This window comes from Tupaia chinensis, unplaced genomic scaffold (assembly GCF_000334495.1).
Source record: "Tupaia chinensis unplaced genomic scaffold, TupChi_1.0 Scaffold000443_1, whole genome shotgun sequence".
Taxonomy (NCBI): domain Eukaryota; kingdom Metazoa; phylum Chordata; class Mammalia; order Scandentia; family Tupaiidae; genus Tupaia; species Tupaia belangeri.
The window spans coordinates 1,171,310-1,197,138 of NW_006159948.1; the positions used below are offsets into that span (position 1 = coordinate 1,171,310).

Consider the following 25,829-nt stretch of genomic DNA (forward strand, 5'->3'; position numbering starts at 1 on the left):
GTACCACTGCCTGGGCTCTGCAGCATTTGACTGTGACTCATTACATGAGGTCACGTGTGGCGTTTTCCACTTGTGGCATCATGTCAGTACTAAAAAGTTTTAAAGTTTAGAGCATTTTAGATTCTGGGTTTTTAGATTAAGGATGCTCAACTTATATTTGAATATGTGTATTGTGTGTAATGTACACACACACACACACACACACACACACACACACCACGCTTAAGAGTTTATATTGCAGGCCAGCAGGTAGCACGGAGGTTAAGGTAGCTGAATCTAACATGGCCAACTGTGCAGTTCAAGTCCCTGACCTGGGGCCTTGAAAAACATGCTGGACATGCTGGGCATGCCTAAAATTCCAAGAGAATAATGAAGGATACAGGATTGTGGCATGGCCACTCCCCTTGGGAGTTGATTTCTCGCTTTCCCTCTCTTTTGCTCGCTCTCTCTGTTTCTGTCTAGCAAGCATATATGCCCTCCAGCAAACTAAGTAAGTAAATAAATAAAAGTTGTATTGTGGGTCATTATGAGTAGAGCCTCATACTACTTGAAGCAGAATTCATGTCTATTAATTTCTGGGAAAGGACATAAGTTATCCTTTGGATTTAATTGATGGCTTCTTGGTCTTTTGGCCTGAGCTTTATTTGCTCTCTTTGTGTTTCTTTGGCTATAGATCAAGCAGGGTGCAGCTTGACATTAGGTAAGAAAGAGATTGCCAGCATATCTGAGCTTGCAACCTTGAGTCCATTTTCTGTTGGTTATTTAACTTCCATGGATCTCAGTGCCACTCAAATGAGGGGACAAATTCAGAGAGAGGTTGAGTGGAAAACTCATGGCACAACATCTTAAAAATAGTAGATGCTCAATGTACCGTGGTTGTTACTACAGTGGTGAAGTTTGGCTTACTGTTTTAGAGTGCCGCTCTCCCATGTCTCTGAGACTTTCTGCAGGTGAGCAGGAGAAAGAGAACACTGCTTTGTAATTGAGCGTTTGTCTTGTAACCTGGTTCTGTTGTTAGGGGAAGCTTTGGCTTGGCACCACTGTGCATTCTTGTGAGGAGAGCTTCATTCATCCATGAGGGAGTTGAAAAAAAAACTGTGACATCACTGTACCAAGCATGTCTCAAAGAGTCTGCTCTGGAGAACAGTCAGGGGACCCACTGTCCGAGCCTTTAGCTGCAGTGTGGTGCTGGTAGCCAGTTCCCACACCTTGGCAATCCCGGAAATTCTTCACTCCACCGTATGGTGTGGGGAGGGGGCATGGCAGGGTCCCCCAGCATTAAGACCATGTTCACTGTCAGAGACTCATTTTAGCCTGCCTAAAAGTTCCTAGCTTGTTAGAGAAACCTTGCAGATCATTTGTCCCCCAGCCTCATTGCCTTTCAGAGGAGGAAGTGGATCTCAAGAGATTACGTGGCCATGTCTCACAACTGCATGGAAATCCAGGTCTTCTGACTTATTGGCCTTCAGGAGCATACTCTCATGTGACACTGCTTCCCATGCTTGAGGAGTATCAGTTTATGTATCCCAGATTTCTTTCTCGAATTTCTTTCTTTTTTCCTTGAGTGAGAGAGAGACAGCTCCCTCAACAGGGTCTTTGACATTGCTATCCACCTTCCTGTATCAGCTAGCCCAGATCATGGGCACGCACATGCCCAGTGTACTCAGCAAGGTCTTCAGGAGGCTAACCTAGACCTCTCCCATGTAGGTCAGCCATAAAGAGCCTGGCGTTGACTGCTGTCCCACCATCTCACCCTCCGTCCTCAGATTTTAAGATAAAAATCCTCAGCTCTAGTACAGAAACAGTAAAAGACTTGACTGAAAAGAAAATGCTTTATGCCCATCCCTGTCACCAGAGAGAGTGGTTATGGGGAGAGGTGACCAGGAAAATTCCATGAGGAGCCATCCCTGATAGTCTTGTTTAATAAGCAAGTGAAAAGGTCCAGCATTATCAAAGGAGGATCTTGAGTTCTTAGAAAAGTTGTGTTGATTTTTAAACTTCTCTTTTGTTTTACAACTTAGCTTAGATAGTTCAGAAATAATTTGTTTATATTTTTGCTTTGATGACTTTAGGACAAATTTTAAAAAGTCCAAAAAAAAAAAAAAAGGAAAAAAAGAAAAGAAAAGAAAAGAAATAATTTGTTTCTCAAAGTGAAAATTTACATCAGTAGCTAAGTGATTCTTAACCTTTGGTCACAGACTCCCTTGAGAATTAGATATAAAATTTTGAGCTTTTCCTTAAATAAACACACAGACCACCCTCTGCATATCATTTCAGGGGGTCCGTGGGCTGCCTAAAGTCCAAAGGCTCTGATTTAGAACCTCATGCTAATTCTTTAGGAAGCAAAATATTTTCATGTAAAATCTACTTAAAATGAAAACAACTTTCTTCTCTTTATCTTCTGTTAGATTTTTATTTTTCTTTTGTTTTCCTCTTTATCTTTCTTTTTTCTGGCATGTAAGTTAAGCAGTGAGATATTTATTTTGAAAATGAGTGCAAAAAGATCCATCACCTTTGTCCAGATCTCTCTGAGGGGAGTGGGAGGGGAGATAGGTGGAGGAAGGGCTTTGTCAGCAGCTCTCAGGCCTCTTTATAAGTATTGTGGACTCCAAGCGGCTTCTGTTTATGTGGGTTATGTCTGTAAATATTTTTCATGTTAGAAATAAAAACAGCTATGTAAAAAAATACATATTAATTCATTTTAAAATAGCAATACACCCATTACGTGCTTGCATAAAATAATTTTTATTTAAAAATTTTATTCACAAATTCTCTCTTTCTCTCTCTCTCTCTCTATATATATATATATATATGTGCACACAGTGGGGAGAGAAGCATTGTTTCATATTTTTGCCAATTGCTATGACTTCAGGCTTGGCAGAAAACATATCATATCTATTTCTCCATCCACTCTCTTACAATATGCAGTTGTCTGGACTCTATAAGCAAAATCTGGCCTCGCACAGGTAGCTGGAAGAAGAAGTGCCTCAGAACCTCCTAGAAGTATCTTTAGGGACTCTTAGCCCACAGCTTAAGAGTTGCTCACTTACACTAATATAGGTTGGGAAAGATCAAGCCTTGGAAAATCATATTTTCAGTTTTGTTTTTGTTTCTAATTTTTTAAAAAGAATTCCTTAATTTTATTTATTTATTTATTTATTTATTTATTTATTTATTTATTATTAATTTACTGTAGGACACATGTGCTCACCAGAGAAAGAGAAGGAGAGGGAGAAAGAAATTGAGAAAGCAAGCTGCCAGGTCTGAGACTCGAACCAGTTGGCCATGTGGGAGTCTAGTGCCCCAACCACCACACCACCTGCTGGCCCTGTTTTTAATTCTTTTAATTGCCAAAAGGCAAGTGTGCAAGAGAGAGAGAGAGAGAAAAAGAAAGAGAGAGAGAGAGATTGAGAGAGAGGAAACTCCCCTCATTGGGAAGCTGTCATGCCACAATCCCTTCTCCCCCATCTGTCTTGTCAAGATTTTGGTACAAATACATATACTTCTGGTGTGTTGTTTTTAAGTTGTTGGGTCTGGGATTCAAACTGTGGTCTGCTGTGTGGGATCTGGCTCTCTTAACCATTAGGCCATGGGGTCAGCCCATATTCTTAGTTTACTACATGAGGAAAGGAAAGCCCGTACCCCTCTACTGAAGTTTGTCCCATCAGTGTGTAATCATTGGTTTTCCAGAGAAACTGAGAAGGCGAGTGCTGGCATCAGGAGTTTGGAGCTCGTGTGCAGCGATGGGAGACCCTGTCAGAGGTTACCTGCTGTGAATATCTGACAGGGTTTCCACAGAGGCTAGAGGAGACTTAGGATACATCTGACGGTCTTTTCAGTTTGTCACTTGGGCCCATTTGGTGTTGGGCCACCTGCTGACTCTGTCTCTAGCTTGGGTTATAAGACAACCCTACATGTCTTTTTTACCTTTAAAAAAAAAGTCAAAGGAAAAAAGTATAAATTAACTCTGGTTGTTTGCATACAAAGCAGAATAAAGCTAGAGTGTCTGAAAGTTGTAAATTTAAGCTTCAGAACAAGAAGTAGTTTGTCACCTCAACTATAGTTGTGTGTGAGCTGAGCTTAGAAGTGACTAAAGCTTTAAAACAACCTGAAATGTAGTCTATAAGAGCCGTTTTCCCTGTTTTGAGACTGTGGTGGCAAATGAGCAGTAGTGAGTTCGTTCATTCAGCATTATTTTTGAAGTGCCTGCCCCATGCCAGGTGCTATTCTTGGCATTTGGGATGTGTCTACAAGAAAAGACGCCTCTTCCTGGAGCTAGCTGGGATGAAGTGGGTGTAAGGAAAAGATAGTTTAAGAAGTAACTGCTATGCCAGGAGAATGGCAGGTTGTGGAAGACCAAGGTGGTGAGATGTTGGTGACGATTTCAGAGGGTGGCCAGAGTGGGGCCTCTTGAGAGGGCAAGCATGGGCAGGAGTGTGATGGGGAAAGAGTTGCATTAAGTTGTGAGGTGGGACCAAGCCCAGCATATTTGAGGAATAACAAGGAACCCAGTGCAATGGGAGTAGATAGAGTTGGACTGGGGAGAGGAGATGCTGCAGAGAAGTTGGCATGACAGTTGGAGGGGGAAAAGAGAAGGCTTTCAGCTGGAGAAGAAGGGGGATCTTGAGTGTTACTGGAGAAAAGGTCAGGAGGAGGTTCTGGAATCCTATCTTTAATATCCCTGATGCGTACCTAGATCCAAAGCTTAGTACACATTAGACATTCACAGAAATTTGATTAATTAATTAATTGATTGATTGATTGATTAATTTCTGGAAGGTGTATGTACTTACCAGAGTGAGAGAAAGTGTTGTATGCCCACCAGTGGGGCCTAGTCATGCCACAATCCCTTTTCCTCTGTTTCTCCATCTTGTTGGTATTTGGGGCATGCACACGAATCTGGCTTGTTTTACAAGCTGCTGTGGCCAGGATTTGAGCTGTAGCCAGCCATGTGGGAGCTGGTTCCTTTAACCACTAGACTACAGGGCTGATCCTTGTGGAGAGTCTTGAGTGGCAGTGTGAGGAGAACTCAGTGTTGCTCCTTGAAGATTTACCTGACAGTGGTGTGCAGGATGGATTGATGGAAGGAGGGGAGTTAGAAGGGAGAGCTTGTGGCCAGACCAGGGGGGGCACTCGAAAGGGCTGAAAAGCAACTAACTGGATGTGCAGTGTGTTTTGGGGTAGTGCTGGGGGAAGGATGTCTACCTGATGGAAGGGCATATTTGACTTAAACATAAAGCACTCTCCAATCAGGAGTTACCTGAAGCAGCATTTCAAGCATTTGCCAACTCACTTAAGAGCCCTTTTTTAGTAACAGTAAGAATTTGGTTCCATTGGTTGTAATTGAGAGGAATTGTGAGTCACTCCCATTGGGAATTATTAGATTGGATGGGTGTTAGAAACATAAAAAAGACTTGGAGATTTTGCCTTGGGAAAGGAAGAAGGAAAATGGAGCTGGTTTCTTATTTCTAACGAATCAGGAATGGCAATTATTAGTAATAGTTCTCAATAGTTACTAATTTGCAGTGCTGGTAATGCCACTGTTTTCTTAGTTTATTTTCTGTTTCATGAATGTGAAAATAATTAAAAAACCTAATCAGCGTTAGGCTCACCAGCCTTGGTGTGCCTACCAGCTTTCCCCAGGTTCCTTCAACGTAGCGTTTCTTCCATGTTGACGCAGAAGCTGTGACGTAGGTCAGACAGTGCCTTTTCCCCTTGGGCCGAGTTGAAAGTGAGACTGAAGAAGGAGATGACAGTGATTGTAATTAACATTTTTGAGCAGGTGCTGTGTACTGGACACAGTTCTAACCACTTTTCCTGGCTTGACTCTGTCTTCCAGTATCTTACAAAGTAAACACTGTAGCCATCCCCACTATAGGGATGAGGAAATTGAGGTACAAATTGAGTCAGGGTGACTTACGTAGAGTTGATACTTGCTGCACTGAGATCACCCAAGGAGAGTATACTTAGTATACCAAGGAGAAAGCACTGGGAACCAAGGATGGGATTCATGTGTGTGCACATACACATGTGTGTGCATGGGCGGGGTAATTACATTTTGATAAACCAAAGGATGAACATTTTAGAATCTTTTTTTTTTTTTATAATAGTGCATACTTATGATGAGAGAGAGGGAGAAAGAGAGAGAACTCTGAACAGGGTCCCACATTGCTGCAGCCCTGCTTTCTCCAGCCTTTCGGCCCTCCAGGTCCTGTGCACACTTGCCATTGTGTTTTATGGGATCCTAACCCAGGGATCCTAACCTGCAGTCAGCCATGTGAGATCCAGCTTCCCTTGAACAGTGCATTGCCTCTGCACCATGGAGCTGGACCAGCTTAGAACTACACAAGGCAGAAATAGGTCTTTGGGGTTGCTGGGAAAGTCATGACTCATTTTTGCATAGGAAAACAGAGCAAACTATGTCATGATTTTCCAGACAGCCTAATAATCCAAGACTTGCACAGATGAAAACTTCCCTCTCTGCACAGGGATACTAATAAGGCTAAGCTATCGACCCCTCAGTTGTACTCCTTGTAATGTCATATAGCAGTTGATTCTGCTCCTACCAGAATTGTCCCAGAGTCTGTACACTGTGTCACCAATTGCCTTTCCAAAATTGCGCCTGCACATCAACCCGGAAAACCTGTCCCTAGGAGCATCTTGCAAGTGTCGTATCCAAATGACAGCTTTGTCGCAATGTGTCGTTAGTCTGCATTCATTCTGGCTGACTGTCTAGTTCTCTAGGCAGTGGAAACATTCTTTCAAACGGCCTCTTGCCTTCCCCATTTTAGTGCGGGAGCCCATGTAGGCATTTGTTGGCCAGCTAAAACCACCGGATATGTTCCTGCTCAGCAGCTGTTGCATGTCTTAGGCTACAGCTGGCCACTTGTGTACCCACGGGCAAGGTACGTACGTTCACTCTGGGAAACCGCCAGTGGGATGAAAACTGGTGAGTGCTCTGAAAATCTGGCGAGGAAGGATTTGTCCTGGGAGAGCAGGATTGAAGAGCCTCCCTACCCCACGAACGTGTACAACCGGAAGTCTCTTCAGTGGAGTGTTTCTAACACGGAGCATTTATTTTGCCTCTTTTTTTTTTTGAAATCTGTGCTGGCTCATGCACCACATTGAGATTTTTTTTTTTTCTCTATCTAGCTAGAGTCTTATCTGTTCCCTTAAATTTCCTCTGAATTTTTGACTAAAATTTAGTATTTTGTAACTATTTAAGACAAATCAGATGCTACAAGGATTGCTAAGGTTCTTTTGGAATTGTTCCTGGAATTAATCTTCTGTATTTCTTGCCCTCAAGGGAGATATACATATATTTCCAGGTGTGGGGAGAATTAGGTTTATCTTTCTTTGTTTCTTTGTCAGAGTGTTTGTGTACTCAGCAGAGAGAAGAGAGGGTCAGAGCACCTCCTATCCCCAATGGGGCATGCTCACGCCACAATCCCTTCTCTTCCATCTCTTCATCCTGTCTATGTTTTGGGCTTACACACACACACACACACACACACACACACATCTGGCATGCTTTTCAATCCACCAGGGTCAGGAGTTGAACCACAGTCAGCCATGTGGGATCTGATTCCCTTAACCACTAGGCCATGGGGCCAGCCTGAGAATTAGGTTTATTATATGTGAGCTGTCCCTGTGTCTGAGGTGGACAGGAAGAGCCCTTCTGAAGGATGACCACCAAGAAAGGTTGCATCACAATGAGGGGGAGATAGAACAGTGTTGAGAGTCTCTGGCTGGTCATCCGCATTTGTCAGGTTGCTAAAGAATGGGCTTCTGGGGATTTGGAACATCACAAGCTTCATGACTAACTAGGGGCTGGATCTGGGCAGCAAATGTCTGTTTCCCAAAGTGCTGAGTCACACATTGGTAGGCGGTTGATTGACCAGTTATAGAAGCAAGGTGGAGTTGTCTTGCATCGCAGATCCAAGGACATTCCCCACCTCTTATGATACCATGTCGTGTGCTCCAGAAGCATGTAAGTGCAGCAGGGGCCAGCAGGCCTCTTACCTGGAGTCATCACTCCTTTGCACAGTGGCCATCCCAATGTTGAACTCGCACAGCTTGGGCCCCTGCAAGGTTACAGCAGATGGTATGAGCAGATGTTCAGGTCTTACCAAGAGGTGAGTGTCCTTACAGGTCTTAACTTAGTTTAAATAGAGAAAGCCCTAAGGGCATCTGTAAAGGGGTAGGTAGTTTGTGGAGTGTAGTAAACTATTAAGAAACATGCTTATGATGGTGGATTTGTTGGGTCTCTGTCTCACTTTCCATCATTCTCTTTGCATACCATCCTTTCCATTCAAGGCATATAGACGAACATTCACCCAATGTTTGCTGGGAAGAACTAGAAGGCATGGTGTGGGGTCTGGTCTCCCGTTTGGACTGAAGTCTCTTTCTCTCTATGGACGAGGGATGGTACCTCATTGTCCAGCCTGTGTGTCCCTGTCTTACAGAGAAGGATCTCACCTCTTTGCATTTTAGAGGAGAGACATGATAGCTGATTTCTTCATGTGTACTTAGTTTTCTTCAGGAAAGGACTAAGACATACAAAAATGAATTCTTAGGCGAGAATTTCCCAGATGCATCGTTATTTTCAATCATCAACGATTATTGAATTTTCTTATTGTCTTGTTTCAATCAGGAAAGCATATGGTGAATGTCCTGCCTGGGAGAAATGTGGGTTGATAACAGTGTTTTCCTGTTTGTGCAGAGGATTTCACTGACTGGATGTGGGTTTTCATGACCACCCATGGCTGTTTATAGGCAGGAATGTGATAGTGAGCGATGTGACCAGGAGTTACAGGAGAGGTCTGCGTCGGAGCTACATCTGTGGTTTCTTAAGTCTCTAACTGCCAGGGCTTTAGAGTTCATCTGAAATGGAGTTGGTCCTTAGAAGCCTGTCCAACTACCTCCTGCTACCTTTCTAAACACCTGAAGCCCCCTTGAGTTTTTGTCTTAGTAGGAAACTCTTTTACTCACTCAGTGTTTATTCATGATGAAGGTGAACTGGAACAATTCTGACTTAGAATGGACCAAGTGAGACCTGTGACGATGTGGGGATAGTGCCTGTCTGGGCCTTTGCAGGGCAGCAGTAGTTTGTCGCTTAGCTCATTCTTCTCCATGGGCTCTCAGCAAAGATTTGAGCCCAGCACATTCAGGTTTTGGCAGTTCAGGATATCCTCTTCGTGTTTACATGCTTGAGCTAACATTAGCTATTTATGAGACCAAAAGATCAAAATATGGGGATGCTCTCAAATGATGGATCCCTGTGCTATTTCCTCTAGGTCAAGCTCAGGTGTCCGTTCTCTTCCTCTGAGGAAAATCAGTGTTGTTTCTTATCCATGAGACTATTGAGCTGTCCCATCCAATATCGCCATCGCTATCCTCCATTGACCACTACCACTATTTAATTATTGTTCATGGAAGTGCCTGTAGCACCTCAGAGCAGTTACAGTTCTGATGTAAGAGGAGATCTGTCTGTCCTGGACGTGCTCACCTGGAGAGCGGGGGCACCTTTCAATGTTCCAAGTGTTGGGAACTGGGACTTGATACCACAGCGTCTTGGCAGTTGCCCCAAGCTGTCACTTGGCCCAGGGGCAGTGAGTAGGCTGCTACGGCTCCTAGCATCCCGGCTCTGAAAGGGCAAGGTAATTGGAGAGACCACGTTGGAGCTGTGGGCCCCACAGATGTATTTAGCACAACACGGAGTGAGAGGCTGCTTGTTCTCAAGAAGCGAAGCTGATTAGAGATGAGGTCTCTGGCCTGCTCCTGGGATGTGGGCCCTTGCTGCGTGAGTGGGTTAGGTGGTGTGTCAGCCATCTTTTTAGTTACCCCATTAAAAAATAGACTCCTATGTGGGCCTTTTGTTTATTTATTTATTTTTAAAAATATATCAACTGTAAAGACCTACTTATGCATTGTAATCCCTACCTTCAGAGGAACGAACTAATCTGCCTGCAGAATTTCCTGGAGTTCAAGGCAGGCTGATGAGGGTGAGGGTGCTGGGTTCTCTCAGCATGGTGGTGGTAGAATCTCAATAGCTGATTTGCCAATTAGTCAATTATCTTAGTCAGATAAATAAGTTCTTTGAAGTGCTCCTTGTTTCCTTTATATTTCTTGCATGTTCTAAACCATTTGCCTTCATGCTGGGCGGTTTAAGGCTTCCCAAGTGGCTCTGGGCTGCACTGGGTCTGTACCAGCCAGGAGTGGAGTAGGAATCCGGCCAGGCGCATAGGGGGCAGCCATGCCCTGCAGGTGCCCTGCTGCTACAGAGCTCCTACTGGACTGACAGAGCTTTTGAAGTCCTTCTCCACCTCATGCATGTCCTCCTTCCTCTCCCTTTTTGCTCCCAAGGATGTTAATGCAGGCGAGGGCAGTGAGTTTGCAGACAGTGGGATTGAAGGGGCCACCACCGACACGGACCTCCTGTCCAGGCGATCCAATGCCACCAACTGCAGCTACTCGCCCCCCACTGGCCGGGCCTTCGTGGGTAGTGACAGCGGCAGCAGCTCCACCGGGGATGCAGCTCGCCAGGGTGTATATGAGAATTTCCGGCGGGAGCTGGAGATGAGCACCACCAACAGCGAGAGCCTGGAGGAGGCAGGCTCGGCGCACAGTGACGAGCAGAGCAGTGGCACACTCAGCTCACCAGGACAGTCAGACATCCTGCTGACAGCCGCACAGGGCACGGTGCGCAAGGCTGGTGCCCTGGCCGTCAAGAACTTCCTGGTGCACAAGAAGAACAAGAAGGTGGAGTCGGCCACCCGAAGGAAGTGGAAACACTACTGGGTGTCCCTGAAAGGTAAGGACTGGGAGTTCCTAAGAAGCAGGGGAGGAAGGGAGGGAGGAAGAGCCCTGACTGTGTGCAGGGATCACACACTGATGCGTTCCGCTGCACATACAGTCAAGTGACTTCAATCATACAGAATTTTAAATTTTATTGTGGTAAGAGCACTTAACACAACATCTACCCTCTCAACAGGTATTTTTGTTTTTTGTCTTTTGTTTTTAGAGAGGTTTTTGCTATAGAGTGTGTGTGCCACAATCCCTTCTCCATTCTCCTCTCAGCAATATCTTGGGCATGCACACACACGTGCCCGGTGTGAGTTTAAGGCACTGGGTCCGGGACTCGAACTGTGGTTGACTACATGAGAGTCCAGCAATGTACCCATTATGCTATCTGCTGGTCCCAACAGTTTTTAAAGTGTACAATACAGTATTGTTGGCTGTAGCACATGGATAGCAGATTTCTAGAATTCATTCATGACTTAACTGAAACTTTATGTTTCAGGAATCCTCTTCCTCCCTTTTCAGTGATGTTTTGTTTTCGCTAGTTTTTCACAGTTAAGCTAGAGGAGCATCTCGTGTTTAGTTCCTTATATATATAGGATATAAGGATGAGTTTAAGGCACTGGGTCCGGGACTCGAACTGTGGTTGACTACATGAGAGTCCAGCAATGTACCCATTATGCTATCTGCTGGTCCCAACAGTTTTTAAAGTGTACAATACAGTATTGTTGGCTGTAGCACATGGATAGCAGATTTCTAGAATTCATTCATGACTTAACTGAAACTTTATGTTTCAGGAATCCTCTTCCTCCCTTTTCAGTGATGTTTTGTTTTCGCTAGTTTTTCACAGTTAAGCTAGAGGAGCATCTCGTGTTTAGTTCCTTATATATATAGGATATAAGGATGACAGTTTTGACGGAGGAGTTTCTTTTGGAATCATTTAAGTTTGTACTTTTCAGAGTGACTGTTTTAAGAAGGAACATCATGAGGCCAGCAGGTGGCATGGTGGTTAAGGCACTGGATCCCTTATGACTGACTATGGCTTGAGTCTGAGACCCAGTGGCTTGAGAAATCACACTGTGTGTGTGTGTGTGTGTGTGTGTGTGTGTGCGCGTGCGTGCGCGCGTGCACGCCCAAAATCCTGAGAGGAGAATAGAGGAGAAGGAATTGTGGCATGCCCATCCCCCTGGGTGATTTCTCACTTTCTATTTCTTTGTGTCTCTCTCAGTGAGCACATGTACCTTTATGGCAAAAACCTTAAAAGTGGGGAGAAGGAAAATCATTAGTTTGAATCTTATGACACTTGTTTTTTAGGTAAAAAAAAAATTAATAATAATGTTGGTAATTTCATAGGGTTCAACCTGATCTTATTGGGAATGTCTTATATTTGTAGGGAAGTCAGTCACTGCTTTAGAACTGAGCTTTCCATATTTGAATATGCATGTGGGCAGGTACCTGCGTGCATGCAGACATCACTGCTATTTTACATAACCTGTGATCCTTTTACGTGTTGCCATTCCTTATCATTTAGCATATAGTTGTGAAGTATGTGTGTGTGTGTGTGTACATATCTTTGCACATATCCATGCATGTCTCTGTAATGCTGAAATAATAAAACATTTCTGAGCTCTCTGGCTGAAAAAAAATACTTTGTCAACACACTCTGGAGTTTTTTTCCACAAATGAATTTGGAAGCAGGTTAGTATATGACAGGATAGATTAGACGGGTTAAGAAGACTGAAGGGAGGGCACAGGAGGAAGAAGCCTGCGCTGCCCTGGTGTGGTGCCTGTGCAGAGCAGCTGATGCCGCGTTTCATCAACTGTGGCTGCATAACTCTGTCTCAGAGGCGTGGAGCAGCCTGCAGTGTGAGGCCAATGCATGCTTGTGCGGTGATGTGCAGAACAGCTTCTGTGGGTCTGGGTGGGCCTCATTACTAGTGCTGCCAGCTGTGGTTCCAGTGCTTGGTGTTGGTCAGGATATAGGTTTTGCTGCATGTCATGGACATGCCTTGAGCATGACAGAACTTTATTTTCCTCCCTCTGCTGTGTGACAACTCTTTTCTATGAAGTCATTCAGGGGCCCAGGCTCCTGTCCTATTGCTCAGCTGTTTCTAGAGCAATGTCTCTGGATGATTATTCGGTGAACTAGTCTTGCATATAAAGCGCAGATGTTCATCCTTGGGAGCATAGTGAACTCCTGTTCTTTTTCACGTGTGACCTGCCTTGGCTTAGTTTGGACACCCTACGTGGATGGTCTGAGGGGTCTTGATCATGCCATCTGCTTTGTTAAGGAGGAGTGGGTTGAGGTGAGGGGAGAGACAGCTTCCTCACCACCTCCAGCTCTTGCCCCAGATGTCCACACCACTGGACACTGCAGCTGCTATTTTCTTCAGCAGCCGTGTCATCACTCATTTTGTAATTGGTGCTGCTGTTAGCCTGATCCGAAGACCACCGAGCACCCTGGGCTACTTCTGGGTCCTACCTCATACCGGGGTATCTCCAGATTTGGAGGCAGCCCCTGTATTCACTTGCTAGGGCTGTCTAGCAAAGTACCGCAGACCGGGTGGTGTAAATAACAAGAATATGTGGTCTCACAGTCCTAACGGCCAGATGTTCACAAATAAGTTGTCAACGGAGTTGGAGAGTTGGTTCCTTCTGAGGTCTCTGTCCTTGGCTCAGAGGTGGCCATCTTGTGCTGTCCTCCTAAGGTCTTCTCTCTATACCTGTGCCCAGATGTTCTCTTCTTATAAGCCATATCAGATTATGACCTCCTTTTGCCTAAGTACCTCATTAAAGGCCTGTCTCTAAATATAATCACATTCCAATTCTTCACTGAATCAGAACTGGTTAGGTCTTTCCCATTGGACTTTTAGGGGACACGATTCAGTCCATAATAAGCGCTAAGTATATGGTTTAAATAAGCTTCCCAGGTGATTCTTACCCCAAATTGGAGTGCAGCAGTATTAGTACCATAGAATAAAAGTAACTGGGTGATTTTTTTTCACTTGGAACAATGTAATGGGGGTTAGTTCATTTCTGCCATTCCCATGGAGAATATGTGACACAGGACACTAGGGTATAGGGGTGCAGAAGCCAGCCCACTAGGGGAGGGAGCCTTCACTTCCTTGGTGACCCAGATCTGAGTGACACCATCTGTTAGGATCCAGGACAAGAACATGGAGCCACTGAGTCTTTTATGTCTCAATCTTGACATGTCCTCATTATATGTTGACACACTCAGGGCTTTGTCCCTGCCGTTCAGCTCGTTGCTGAATTATTCTTAGCTCCTCTTGGAGATTGAGATGTAAAAAACTGAGTGCTTTGGAACTGTGGGATAAAGAATTTTTCCCCAAAGACTCTTCGACATTAGATAAAATAATTAATTTTAAAAAAGATTTTATCTGGAATTAGTCTCTGGAGTGTCTGCATGAACAACCGAAGCACATACAGATTATGTTTAAGTGAAGACAAAGGTAAACAGATTTTATCAGGGATCGTTGGTTCTGGGATTCACTGCTTCACCTTAGCCTTCAAATTAGAACAAGCTGGGAACCAGCAGTGAGTGTAATGGCTATGTCGCTGGACTCCCACATAGTCGACCGCGGTTCGCGTCCCGGACCCGGTGGCTTAAAACCCACGCTGGGCGCGTGTGCATGCGTGCCCAAGATCCCAAGAGGAGAATGGAGGAGAAGGGATTGCGGTGTGGCCATCCCCTCTTGGGGGTGATTTCTCGCTTTCTGTCTCTCTGTCTCTCTCTGTCTGTCTGGCGAGCGCATGCGCCCTATAGTGAAAAACCTCTCAAAAAAAAAAAAATTAGAACAAGCTGATGACTGAGGAGAAGCCAAAACACTGCCTCCTGTGGATGATTCCAAATCAGAGTCGAAAAATGATAAAAACAGCTATTTGGAAAGACCATATAATGATCAGTGTGTATGCATACTAGGATTTGTGGGTTTCTGTTTGTTTATTTATTTATTTATTTATACTGTGATTTCTCTTTTACATATAATTGTACATCTTTGTGGGGTATTGTGGGGTTTTTCAAAGCTGTCATACAGTGTAATTATCCACACACTTCAGTTTCTTTTCTCAACCAGCAAGTAAAATGTGTTGCTCCTTTTATATTAAGAGTCTACTGATTGTGAGGGCCAGGAGATGGCATAGAAAGTTATATCACTGGACTCTCACATGGCCGTCTGTGGTTTGAGTCCCAGACCTGGCCACTTGAAAATCATGCCTGGCGTATGTGCCTGCCCAAGATCCTGGGAGGATGGAGAAGAGATTGCAGCATGGCCATTCCGCCGGGGTTGATTTCTCACTTTCTGTCTCAGTGTCACTGTCTCCCTCTTTGGAGAGCACATATACCCTAAGGCAAAATCCTCTCAAAAAAAAAAAAAATAGAAGAAAGAAAGAAAACCTGATTGCGAGTGTTGTATTAGTCATAAAGATTATTTAGAGCAGGGTACTTCTTTGTTGTGAGGGACTGTCTTAGTCTTTGTAGAGTGCTCACCCCTGTCTTCTGCCCACTAGATATGTCCCTCCCAAGTTGGGCAACCAAAACTGTCTTCAGACATGGCCCCAAAATATATATTTTTTAAATGTATTCCTTTATTTCTTGAAAGAAAGAAAGGAGGCTCTCGGCCAGTGTCAGTTTTAAACCCAAAAGTTAAATAAAAAGAAAAAAACTCTACTAAAAATGTCTAGCAACATGCATTTTCTTTTAAAAGACATTAGCATAGGAACTTTATAAGTTTATTTGTTGAAAAGAGAGAGGGACAGAGACGACTCCTCAAAATGGGTCCTGACACTATGATCCACCCCCAGCCTCAACCAGCTCTGGATCACGGATACACATATGTCCAATGTACCAAGGGAGGTCTCTGAGTGCAAATCGGACCCTTCTCATGTGAGTCTGCCTCAGAGTATCATGTCTTCTACTGCACCACCATTAAGCCAGCCCTGGCATAGGACTTTACCTGTAAAAAAGAAGCAAATATAACTTCAGTGGAAAGGAGTAATTAAGACTGTTGAATTATGGAGACAAGGACAAGTATGAAATCATGAAATTCATGACCAGTGAGCAATAAGGACTTTTACACAGAGCGTGTGATCGAACTGTGCCAAGCCAAGGGGGGAAAACGTGAAATGAGTGGGCAGTAGATACCAGGATGCTACATTCAGCTGGGTTTAGAGACGTTATCGTCAGCAACTGTAACATGGACTAGGGAATATTATGGGGTAGGAAAACTTGCCTTTGAACCAATGTGTCTTTTCTATGGATCTACATTATTCTACATTACTAATTTCATCTGAGCATATTTGCTTTATAGACTCATATCATAGCTGAATAGATCGAATTTCCAGGGCTTTGCAATTCATACGAAGTGTAGCACTTATGGTAAGCAAGATGGTGACACTTGACTTGAGTAGCTTACACTGACATTGAGGAAAAGTCATAAAGCTGTGCTCAGGCTTCCCCTGAAATTGATTTTGATCAGTTGAGTTTAGTGAGTAATTGCTGTTCAAGTGAACCTTGAGTTTCGTAAGTGATGACGGAGGGACTCTACACTGAAACTACCTCACAACAAACCTATGAAATATTTCTGCTTCTATTGTCCCATTAGTTTCACAGTGCAATTAAGTGTGGACCAGGACTCTGGCTTCCCACAGGTCTTCTTACGTGTGCCATGTACTTCCTCTTTCAGTAGGAGCAACAACATGGTTTATTTCTAGAATAAAATGTGTAGGTAAGATCTACACCAAAAATGTATTGTTTCTCTCCTAGTCCTTAAAGCACCTAAAGCCAGTATTATATATTGAGCATGGTCTAGAGACTCCAAATATTTCCTTGAGTTTCCTGTTTATATATTGTGTGAAACCTACTGGAAATGGTTCCAGTGGAATGATAGTGAGCGTCAGTCCTCATGTAGTACTAGGTACAGTTCTGGCTTATGCAAGTGTGTTTGCACTTGCCACTGAGCAAAAGAGCCACAAGATTCCCATATGTCTGTGAGAAGTTGCCTATATTGAAAACAAGGAAGTAGGGATCTTAAGAGCTTAAAGACATGAATGAAGGAGACCTATTCAGGGTGAGAAGCTATGATTTAAGATCTTTGCCCTTTGTGGTACCTATTGGTCCCAACATGAACCTTACTTCTTTGCTATGTAAGTTCCACACATTTTAATCTCCAGGTCTTGGTGGCACAGCCCAGGAGTTGGTTTCTGTTGTAGGCTTTCAGTTGCCCAGGCACCAGTACTCATGCAGGATCTGTTCTGTCTCCACAGGATGCACACTCTTTTTCTATGAGAGCGATGGCAGGTCTGGAATAGACCACAACAGCATCCCCAAGCACGCTGTCTGGGTGGAGAACAGCATTGTGCAGGCCGTGCCCGAGCACCCCAAGAAGGACTTTGTCTTCTGCCTCAGCAACTCCCTGGGTGATGCCTTTCTCTTTCAGGTTGGTTGGCTACTTCCTTTGCAGGGCATTTCCTGCATCGGAACAGATACTTTCCACTCCCACCTTAGTACCTTACCCTTTTTTCTTTTTTAGTGGTGAAATTTATCTGTTGCTTATTATGGAAACAAAAATGTTGAATGACAAAGTATTGAATCCCAGGTGTAATAGACCCCAGTCAGAGGGTTTTGAACTGAAGCCCAACACGTGTTAGGAGTTGGATTTGAGAAACTTGTTCTGTTTGCCATGGGTTTCTCAGTGTAGTTTCAGTACCATTTTTATAGCACTTTAGAAGAGGATCATGAATTCCTTAATTTAGACATGATTTGACTGTTAATTTTTTTTATCATAATATGTTCTTTTCTATTATTAATCATAAAGTAAGATTGTGACATCCCAGAAATGGCTGGTTGTACCCAAACAATTTCTCTTTCTTATTTTATCAGAACTTTCTGCCCAGCATTCTTGAAGTTTGACTATTAATTGCTTTAAAAAATACTTCCCTGCTAATTGCTTCAGGTTAACATTTACTTTTATAGGGAATTCTTAACTTTGGTTCATAGTAATACATCCTGCAAGAGCTTTTTGTTGTGCTAGTCAGGAAGACTTTCTTTTCTTTTTTATGTTGAAAAAGTGTGTGTTTAGAATTAGCCAGCTGGACTCAGTTTAGATGACCCCGATTTTTGTGGGCAATATCCAAAGCATCGTTATGAGGAGCCAGTTGCATGTCATGCCTTCTTCTCTGGCAGGCCTGATTAGGGTGTTGAGCCACATCAGTACCACAGAGCTTCTTCACAATCTGTTTGAGCTGGTGCTTGCTGGCTTTGACATCCGTAGTGAACACACGTGAACACAATGAGCACTGTTGTCTTCTATCTTCTTCATGGCAGACTTAGTGGTCAGGGGGAACTTGGTGATGGCATAATGGTCAAATTTGTTTCTCCTGGGGGTGCTCTTCTGAGGATATTGGGGCTGCTTCTGGAGCTGCAGTGTCTTGGGCCACCAGAAGGTAGGTGATGTATGGGTCTTCTTTTTGTTTTCTTTCTTTTTTTAAAATTGTGAACATGTTTCAGCACTGTCTTCTTGGTCTTTAAAGCCTTTGCTTTGGCATCAGCTTTGGGAGAGGCAGGACTTCCTCCCTCACATTCAGTGTCATCTTGCCCAAAAGGCAGAAAGGCTTTCTTTATTCCATTTTTCTGTGTATGGAGAATACTGAGAATATTTTAATACAATTCCTACTCTTAAAAGTGTTCACATATAATAGGGACAGAAGACATAGGAATACATATTCATAGTGTAGTAAGGCCTAATAGGGAATTTTAAAGAAAGAGCAGGGATAAATCAGGTAAAATTGATAATGAGAATACTCAGTGCAATGAGGGAGCTGGAACAAAAGTGTGAAGGAGGGAGATGATTTTATTTCACCATCGCCAGGTTCCTGGCTTTGTTCCCTAATGTTATATTCATTTGTGTTATTCAAGTAGGAAATGTACAATGTTAAGTTTGTTTGCATAAAGACAGAAAGCACCTGTGTTTTCTTTTTAAAAATCTATTTGTAAAACATACATAAAAAAGAGTCTATGGGGCTGGCCCCATAGCACAGTGGTGAGCACTGTGTTTTGGGAGCTAGATCCCATATGGCTGACTGTGGTTTGAATCCTGGCCCTAGTGACTTGAAAAACACACTGTTTGTGTGTTTGTGTGTGTGTGTGTGCCTGTGCTTGCGTACTTGTGTGCCTCAGATCCTGACAGAATGAAGAACTGGAGGAAAAAGGATTGTGAAGTGACCAAGATCCATGGAAATGCTTTCTCTCTCCCTGTCTCTCTCTTACTGTGGGAGCACACAAGCCTTCTGGCAATTAAAAAAATAAATAATTAAAAGAGTATGCAAAACACGAATCTCCTGCTCTGTGAGCTGTCACAAAGTAAATATGTAGCCACCAAAAATGGAAGGTTCAGGAGCCCTATGAGGGATCCTGCCCACCTGCATATACACAGCCTGCTGGTTGAATGAATGTTTCCTATCTCCTTACCCGTGACAATATAATTTATCCAGAAATGACTTAATTTTACCTTCATTTTTGAAGGATAGTTTTGCTGGATAAAGAATTTTTTCTTTTTGGAGAGGTTTGTGCTGTAGGGTGCATGCACTCGCCAGAAAGACAGAGAGAAACAGAGAGACAGAAAGCGAGAAATCCCCCCCGGGGGGGGTGGCCACATTGCAATCCCTTCTCCTCAATTCTCCTCTAGGGATCTTGGGCACGTGCGCACATGTGCCCGGCATGAGTTTAAGCCACCCGGTCCAGGACTCAAACCGTGGTCGACTCCATAGGAGTCCAGCCATTATGCCAATTGACATAGCCATTATGCCAATTGCTGGCCCCTGGATAAAGAATTCTTAATAGTCTTATTTCAGTGATTTGAGAATTTCTCTTACCTCCTGGACTTCATAGTGTCTAATGAGAAATAAGTTTCTAATCTTATTTGTATCCTTTGTAAATGATGAGTTTTTTTGTTCTTGATGTTTTGAAGATTTTATCTTTGTCATGTGTTTAGTTATCAATGTCTCTGAATTTTACTCTACCGGGATTTATTGAACTTCATGGATGTGGAAATTTGTGCATGCTTGTGCATGTGTGCACGTGAGCATGTATGCACTAGTCACATTTGGAAAGTTTTCAGCTGCTATTTCTTCAAATAGTCTTCCCTACTATTTCTTTTCTCCTCTTCATCTGTGCCTCTTATACTTGATGTTTTTTTGTATGTCTGTGAGACCTTTTTTTGAATTTATTATTTTAAATTTTGAAAAGTTATTTCTCTTTGAAATTCTCTATTTGGTGACATATAATTCTCATGCTTTATATTTTATCAGATATGGTTTGCTTTTAATATATTCAAAACAGTTAAATATTTTTCCCCCCATAGAACATGTGTGCATGCTCAAGAGAAAGAAAGAGAGAAAGTGAGAAATCATTCCCAGGGGAGATGGCCATGCCACAGTCCCTTCTCTTCCATTCTCTTCTTGTTATTTTGGATACACATGTACCCACGCTTGGTATGATTTTCAAGCTGCCAGGTCTAGGACTTGAACCATGGTCAGCTATGTGAAAGTCCAGCACCTTAACTACCCTACTACCTGCTGGCCCCCTAAATAGTTGATTTAAAGTTTTTTATCTTGCACACTCAACATGTGGACTTCATTAGAGGCACTCTCTGGTGTTAACTTCTTTTCCTGTGTGTGAATTGTGCTTTATGTGTGTCCTTGTATGTCTTACACTTTTTGGTTGATAATCATACATTTTAAATGACATACTGTGGCAAGTTTTGAAAGCAGGTCTGGCCCCCATTCTCTGGGGTTTATTGTTGTTGTTAGTGTTCTTTGTGCAGCGACTTTCCTAAAATCTGTAAAATCTTTACACTTTGTTAGGTGTGGCTACTGAAGTCTCTGATCAGCTAGTTTAATGGTCAGGTAATGGTCAGACAGAGACTACCTTCAATGTCTGGATGCAGTATGTCTTCATGTCTTTTCTGCAGACTGAAGTGTACATGTTGAAGTACATTTCCAGTGTTGAGGCTGTTAGTTTTCAAATCTGCTTTAGCCTTCACCTTCACTTTCTCAGGGCTTGCCTGAGCATGTGGATAGCTCTGTGTATCTGTGTGATTTTCTAGATTCCCAGGACTGTGTTAGAGTTTTTCAGAAGTCCTTATGGAAATCTTTCCTGGCTTCTCCTCAAGTTTCTTGGTCAACTTCTTATTTGCCCCACTGTATCTCTGTCTCCTGGAGGGTCCAACACTTGTCACTGATGCCCCTGGAATAAATACTGTTTGTACAAAGGAGGTTTGAATAGATCAAATAGGGACAAATCCCTTGAATGGAGTTTCCTAGGACCTGCTAGACAGGTCAGATAATGATAATTTTCTGAGAATGATGTTTTTGGAGAGCTTCAAGCCCATTCTGCCCTGCCCAGTGGCTAGGACGCTAACTGGTTTTCATGTGGTTGTGGAGATGAGGAGATAAAGATGGGAATAGGCCAAATGAAAATGCCATAAAACTTGCTCCTCCACTGAGAGTTACCATTTGTATTTAACAAATGCATCTCAGATTCTTGAAAGACTTAATTTCCAGAGTCCTGAAAAAGTCGATTTTGAGTTTCTAACTAGTGTTCTTAGTGCCTTTATGGAAGAATGGCTCTTTGGAGGTCCTTCTTCGTTCATTGATGCCAGTGGCATTCACCAGGACACTTCAGAGGTGGTTGTGTCAGGGTAAGAGGTAGAGGCTGTGACAGTCCAGGCCAGCTGGGACATAGGAACATCTAGCCATAGGTACATGTGGTTGTTCCCAGGTTTGAGGATCATGAGAAGTTTTGCTGTGAGTGCTCTTGTACCTGATCTAAGAATATTTCTGTCCTCATTTCTGTTGGGTGTACACCTGGGAGTGGCATTGGCAGTTATGGGGTAGACAGATATTCAGGTGTACTGAATACTACCCAACAGTTTCAAAACGATTAAAATAATTTATGCTTCCATCCATAGCCTAGGTGAATTTCAGTTCCTCGTCCTTGTTAACCCTTGATATTGTCGGATTATTTATTTCTTTTTTAAGCTGTTAGTATAAAGTTATGTACATTTTTCTGTATTAATAGTTCATGGCCATTTTACTATCATCTTTTGTGAGGTGCTTATTTCAGTCTCATATCCTTTTTCCATTGACTTTTCTTTCCTAATAATTCAGGGTGGTACTTTACGAGTATTTTGTGTATCATATCTTTCTTGATTATATTCACTGTAGGCATCTTTTTCTGCTTTGTAACTTGCTTTTTATTCTCTTAAAGGTGTCATTTGTTGTAGTAAAATCTAATTTTAATGCTTTTTTATTTCTCAAGTCTTCTTTAATGGATGGTACATTGAGTGTCTCATTTTAACATTGTGCATGCTCCAAGGTTACGGGAGTATTCTATATATCTTATAAATAATTTGTCTTCATCTGGCATAACTTTTTACTTACATATTAGAAAATTTCCAAGTGAAGAAATGCCTAACGACTTTAACAACAACAACAATAACCTTATTTTGATATAGTAGCTATTTTTTACTGAGCCTTCACTGAGTATCACCATCTGGGAGTATTTTACAATGAGAGTCCTTTTTAAATCTCAGAACATTATTGAGTTAGCATTCATAATTTAGCCAATTAATGGGGATTATGTACCTCATTTTGTGAAGCTAAGGTTTACAAAAAATAATTGGACCCTAAGCCACAGAGTTATGAGTGTCAAGGCTAGATTCAAATCAAGCCTCTTTTCTGCAGAGCCTCTTATTGCCTGAGTATATTATTTATCCCATTACTATTACTATTGGACCCTGAGAAGAACATGGACAAGAATCAGTGACTTCAATAAAAATGGACTATTTTTTATTCTTAAAATTATGCCACTCATTCTGAATATTTCTAAAATAAGTCACCTAATTCTGACTATTCTTGCCTCACTACACGTACATGTTAGATGGTTATCTGATGGATTTCAGAGGGCCCTCTTTTTAACTTATTCACGATTGGCATTCATTCTTTCTGAAAGGATTTTTTGGCCATTAAATTGCCAGAGGAATCTAAATAGCCAATAGATCACATTGAATACAATTCTTTTATGACAACATAGGCCCTTATTCTTGAAAACCTCTGGTGCTCCTTGTTATGGTGCAATTGTTGTGCTGCTTATGTGGGACAGAGCACAAGAAGAACCTTCTCAGAGGAAATTACCGCTGCTTGGGATCCATGGAGGCATTTTCTGCCTTCTACTTACTGTAATCCACGTAACTCTAGAGGGGCTAAATTTGAGAGAAACCTGTGTGTGCAAGGGGTGAGCTGAAAGCAAGGGAGATCAACCATGATTCTGGGAATCATTGTAGGTTATTCCAGCCCTGGGGCTTAATTCAGTGAACACAGTTTCTAGAGTCTTACACTGCTGATTTGATGCAGGTATTCAGATACCCACAGTTGCACCCATGGAAAGGAGAATCATGTCACCAGCAAAGTGGAAGGGGGTGAAAGATGAGGTGGGAATGAGCATGAGCATTGGAGCAGCATGTATAGAAGAAGTGCCTTACTGTCTACACAGTGAGGCTGTAGCTCCAGCATTGAAGCTATTAATTAGATTCGTTCCTCTAACTAGAAGCCAGAAATGGCATCTACTACCTACAAAGTATGATTTCCTGTTGAGTCTTCGTTCATCCATTACTTTGGCATGTCACATATAATTCTAGAAAGCTTATGGTAACAGATACTAATATGTGAAATGTTTTAGTATGTGCTGCTGGACTGGGTAAGAATGATGACTGGGTAGAAAATCATATGCAGTTAACTATCTAAAGAAATGTAGGGGGGTAGCAGATAGCATATCAGTTACATTGCTGGACTCCCACATGGCCGATAACGGTTCAAGTCCCAGACCCAGTGGCTTGAAACTCACACCAGGCACATGTGTGTGCGTGCCCAAGATTCTAGGAGGACAATGGAGAAGAAGAGATTGTGGCATGGCCATTCCCTCTTGGGGTGGGGGAGAGGGACTTATCACTTTCCCTCTCAGGATCTCAGTGTTTCTCTCTCTCTAGTAAGTACACATACCCTATAACAAAAACCTCTTAAAAAAAAGAGGGACCAGCAGGTGGCATAATGGTTATGTAGCTAGACTCCGATGTATTCTGCCACAGTTGGAGTCCTGGCTGGGCACATGTGTGTGCATGGTCAAGATCCGAGAGGAGAATGGAGAAGGGATTACAGCATGGCTATTCCCCATGCGGGGTAATTTCTCGATTTCTGTCTCTCTCTCTCTCTCCAGCAAGTGTACATGTCCTAGAGCAAAAGTCTTTCTCTTAAAAAAAAGCAAAGAAATATAGGACATATCTCCAGGTGGTGATTGCAAGTCACTTGTATAAGGGCATTGTATACACATAAAGAGAGATTGATTAAAATCAATGATAGTATTAGGGCCAACAGATGGTATATTGGTTAAGGTCCTGGACTCCTACATGGTCAACCACTGTTTGAATCTTGGACCCAGCAACTTAAAAATCATGCCAGGTGCATGTATGTGGGTGCCCAAAATCCCAGAGGAAAATGGAAGAGAAAGTATCGTGGCCAGTCGTCCCCCCCTGGGTGGGTGGGTCATTTCTCACTTTCCCTCTCTGTCTCTCTCCAGGGACTGCAAGTGCCTTATGGCAAAAAACATGAAAAACAATAGTGTGAGTTGAATATCGACTAGGGTAATATAGTTAAGTGCCTGATAGATAACAAATGTTTAACAAATGCAAGTTACAGTTACCATTTTAGTAGTTTAAAAAAAGAGAGACCAGTTTTTGTTATGTAAGTATCTTTATAGAAATTGAGTGTGACTTCACTTTGAAAGGTCTTAGGTCTTTAGTTTCAGGAGGAGCTGAAGACCTATCTTAGAGTGCCATACCTAATTCTAAGTGTTAAACTTGAGAAATGTCACTGGCAAATACCCTGTACAAGGGCAGCCAGGTTAAGGAATTATTTGGAAATCATCTTTTATTATGCGTTATCAAGTGGACTTGATAAAAAGACTTGGAAAAGATTTAATGTCTTGGACCAGCCTCCTGTCAAGGTGGGAGGCATCTCTGTAAGATCCTGACAGCCACTCAGCCTGGCCACTGCCTAGCCACTCCCACTCCATTGGGAACTCCCAGCTTTTCAACCATCTGTACTGATAGCCAGCCCTAAGTCCTAGAAAGCTCCTTGTCATGTTGAGGTGTTCTTTCTGCAGTTTCAGTTTTTCCATTTGTGTCCATAGTGCACCTCTGCCTATCCTCTCTCCAGACCTTTTAAGTACCTGAGAACAGCCTCCATTCACCTTCTGCCATATCTTCTCTCTGGACTGCCCTGCCTTCAAGCCATGGCTGTTCTTATTTGTAAGTAAGCCCTGGAACTTGGATGCTGTTGTCCACGTGGTCTGCCCCGTACACCCTGCGGGGTGCTACTCTCTCATTCCCTCCACCGCCCTAGTATCAGTTCCTCTAACTGCCTAGAAGCCACATCACGTTGCTGATTCATACTGAGCTTGCGATATCTGAAGCCCCAGTGTCAGCTCTCACCCAACAATTTAGGGCCTTCTAAATCTTACTTTCTTAGATTTTTGTTCAAAAACCTCAAATGTGGAACTTAACTTTACCTGTTCGAAGTGTTATGCTTGTATCGTCTTATTAATGTACATATTGAAATCATTTTGGATCATATCTTTGCTGATGTCTATATTCCTCTTTTTTAAAAAAGTTGATTAATTTATTTCTTTCATAAACAAGAAAGAGGAGACAAAGAGACAGCATCTCCAACACTGTCTTAATCCTGTGATCCACACCTAGTCTTCAGCCAGCCCTGGATCCTGGCCACACGGGTGCTTGGTGTATTCAGGGAGGTTTCCAGACTTGAACTGCAAAGCGTCTCATGTGGAACTGCCTCGCACAGCATCACGTTTGACCAGTGTGCCGCCTCTTGGCTCCCGTAGCCCCCTTAACTTTACATTATCCACAGATTTGTCAAGCTGAAGGTGAGGTCTTCCT

The 25,829-nt window shown here is 42.9% G+C and overlaps 1 protein-coding gene across 2 annotated transcripts in view; it reads left to right on the top strand.

Annotated features, from left to right (window-relative positions):
- The window catches only part of TIAM1 (TIAM Rac1 associated GEF 1), a 358,191-nt gene that overhangs the window by 220,449 nt on the left and 111,913 nt on the right, over positions 1 to 25,829 (top strand). For both annotated transcript variants that reach the window (XM_006155262.3, XM_006155263.3), the window contains 2 exons: positions 10,366 to 10,813; positions 17,086 to 17,258. In XM_006155262.3, coding sequence (XP_006155324.1) covers positions 10,366 to 10,813; positions 17,086 to 17,258 — 621 coding nt within the window. The remainder of the gene's footprint in view (positions 1 to 10,365; positions 10,814 to 17,085; positions 17,259 to 25,829) is intronic.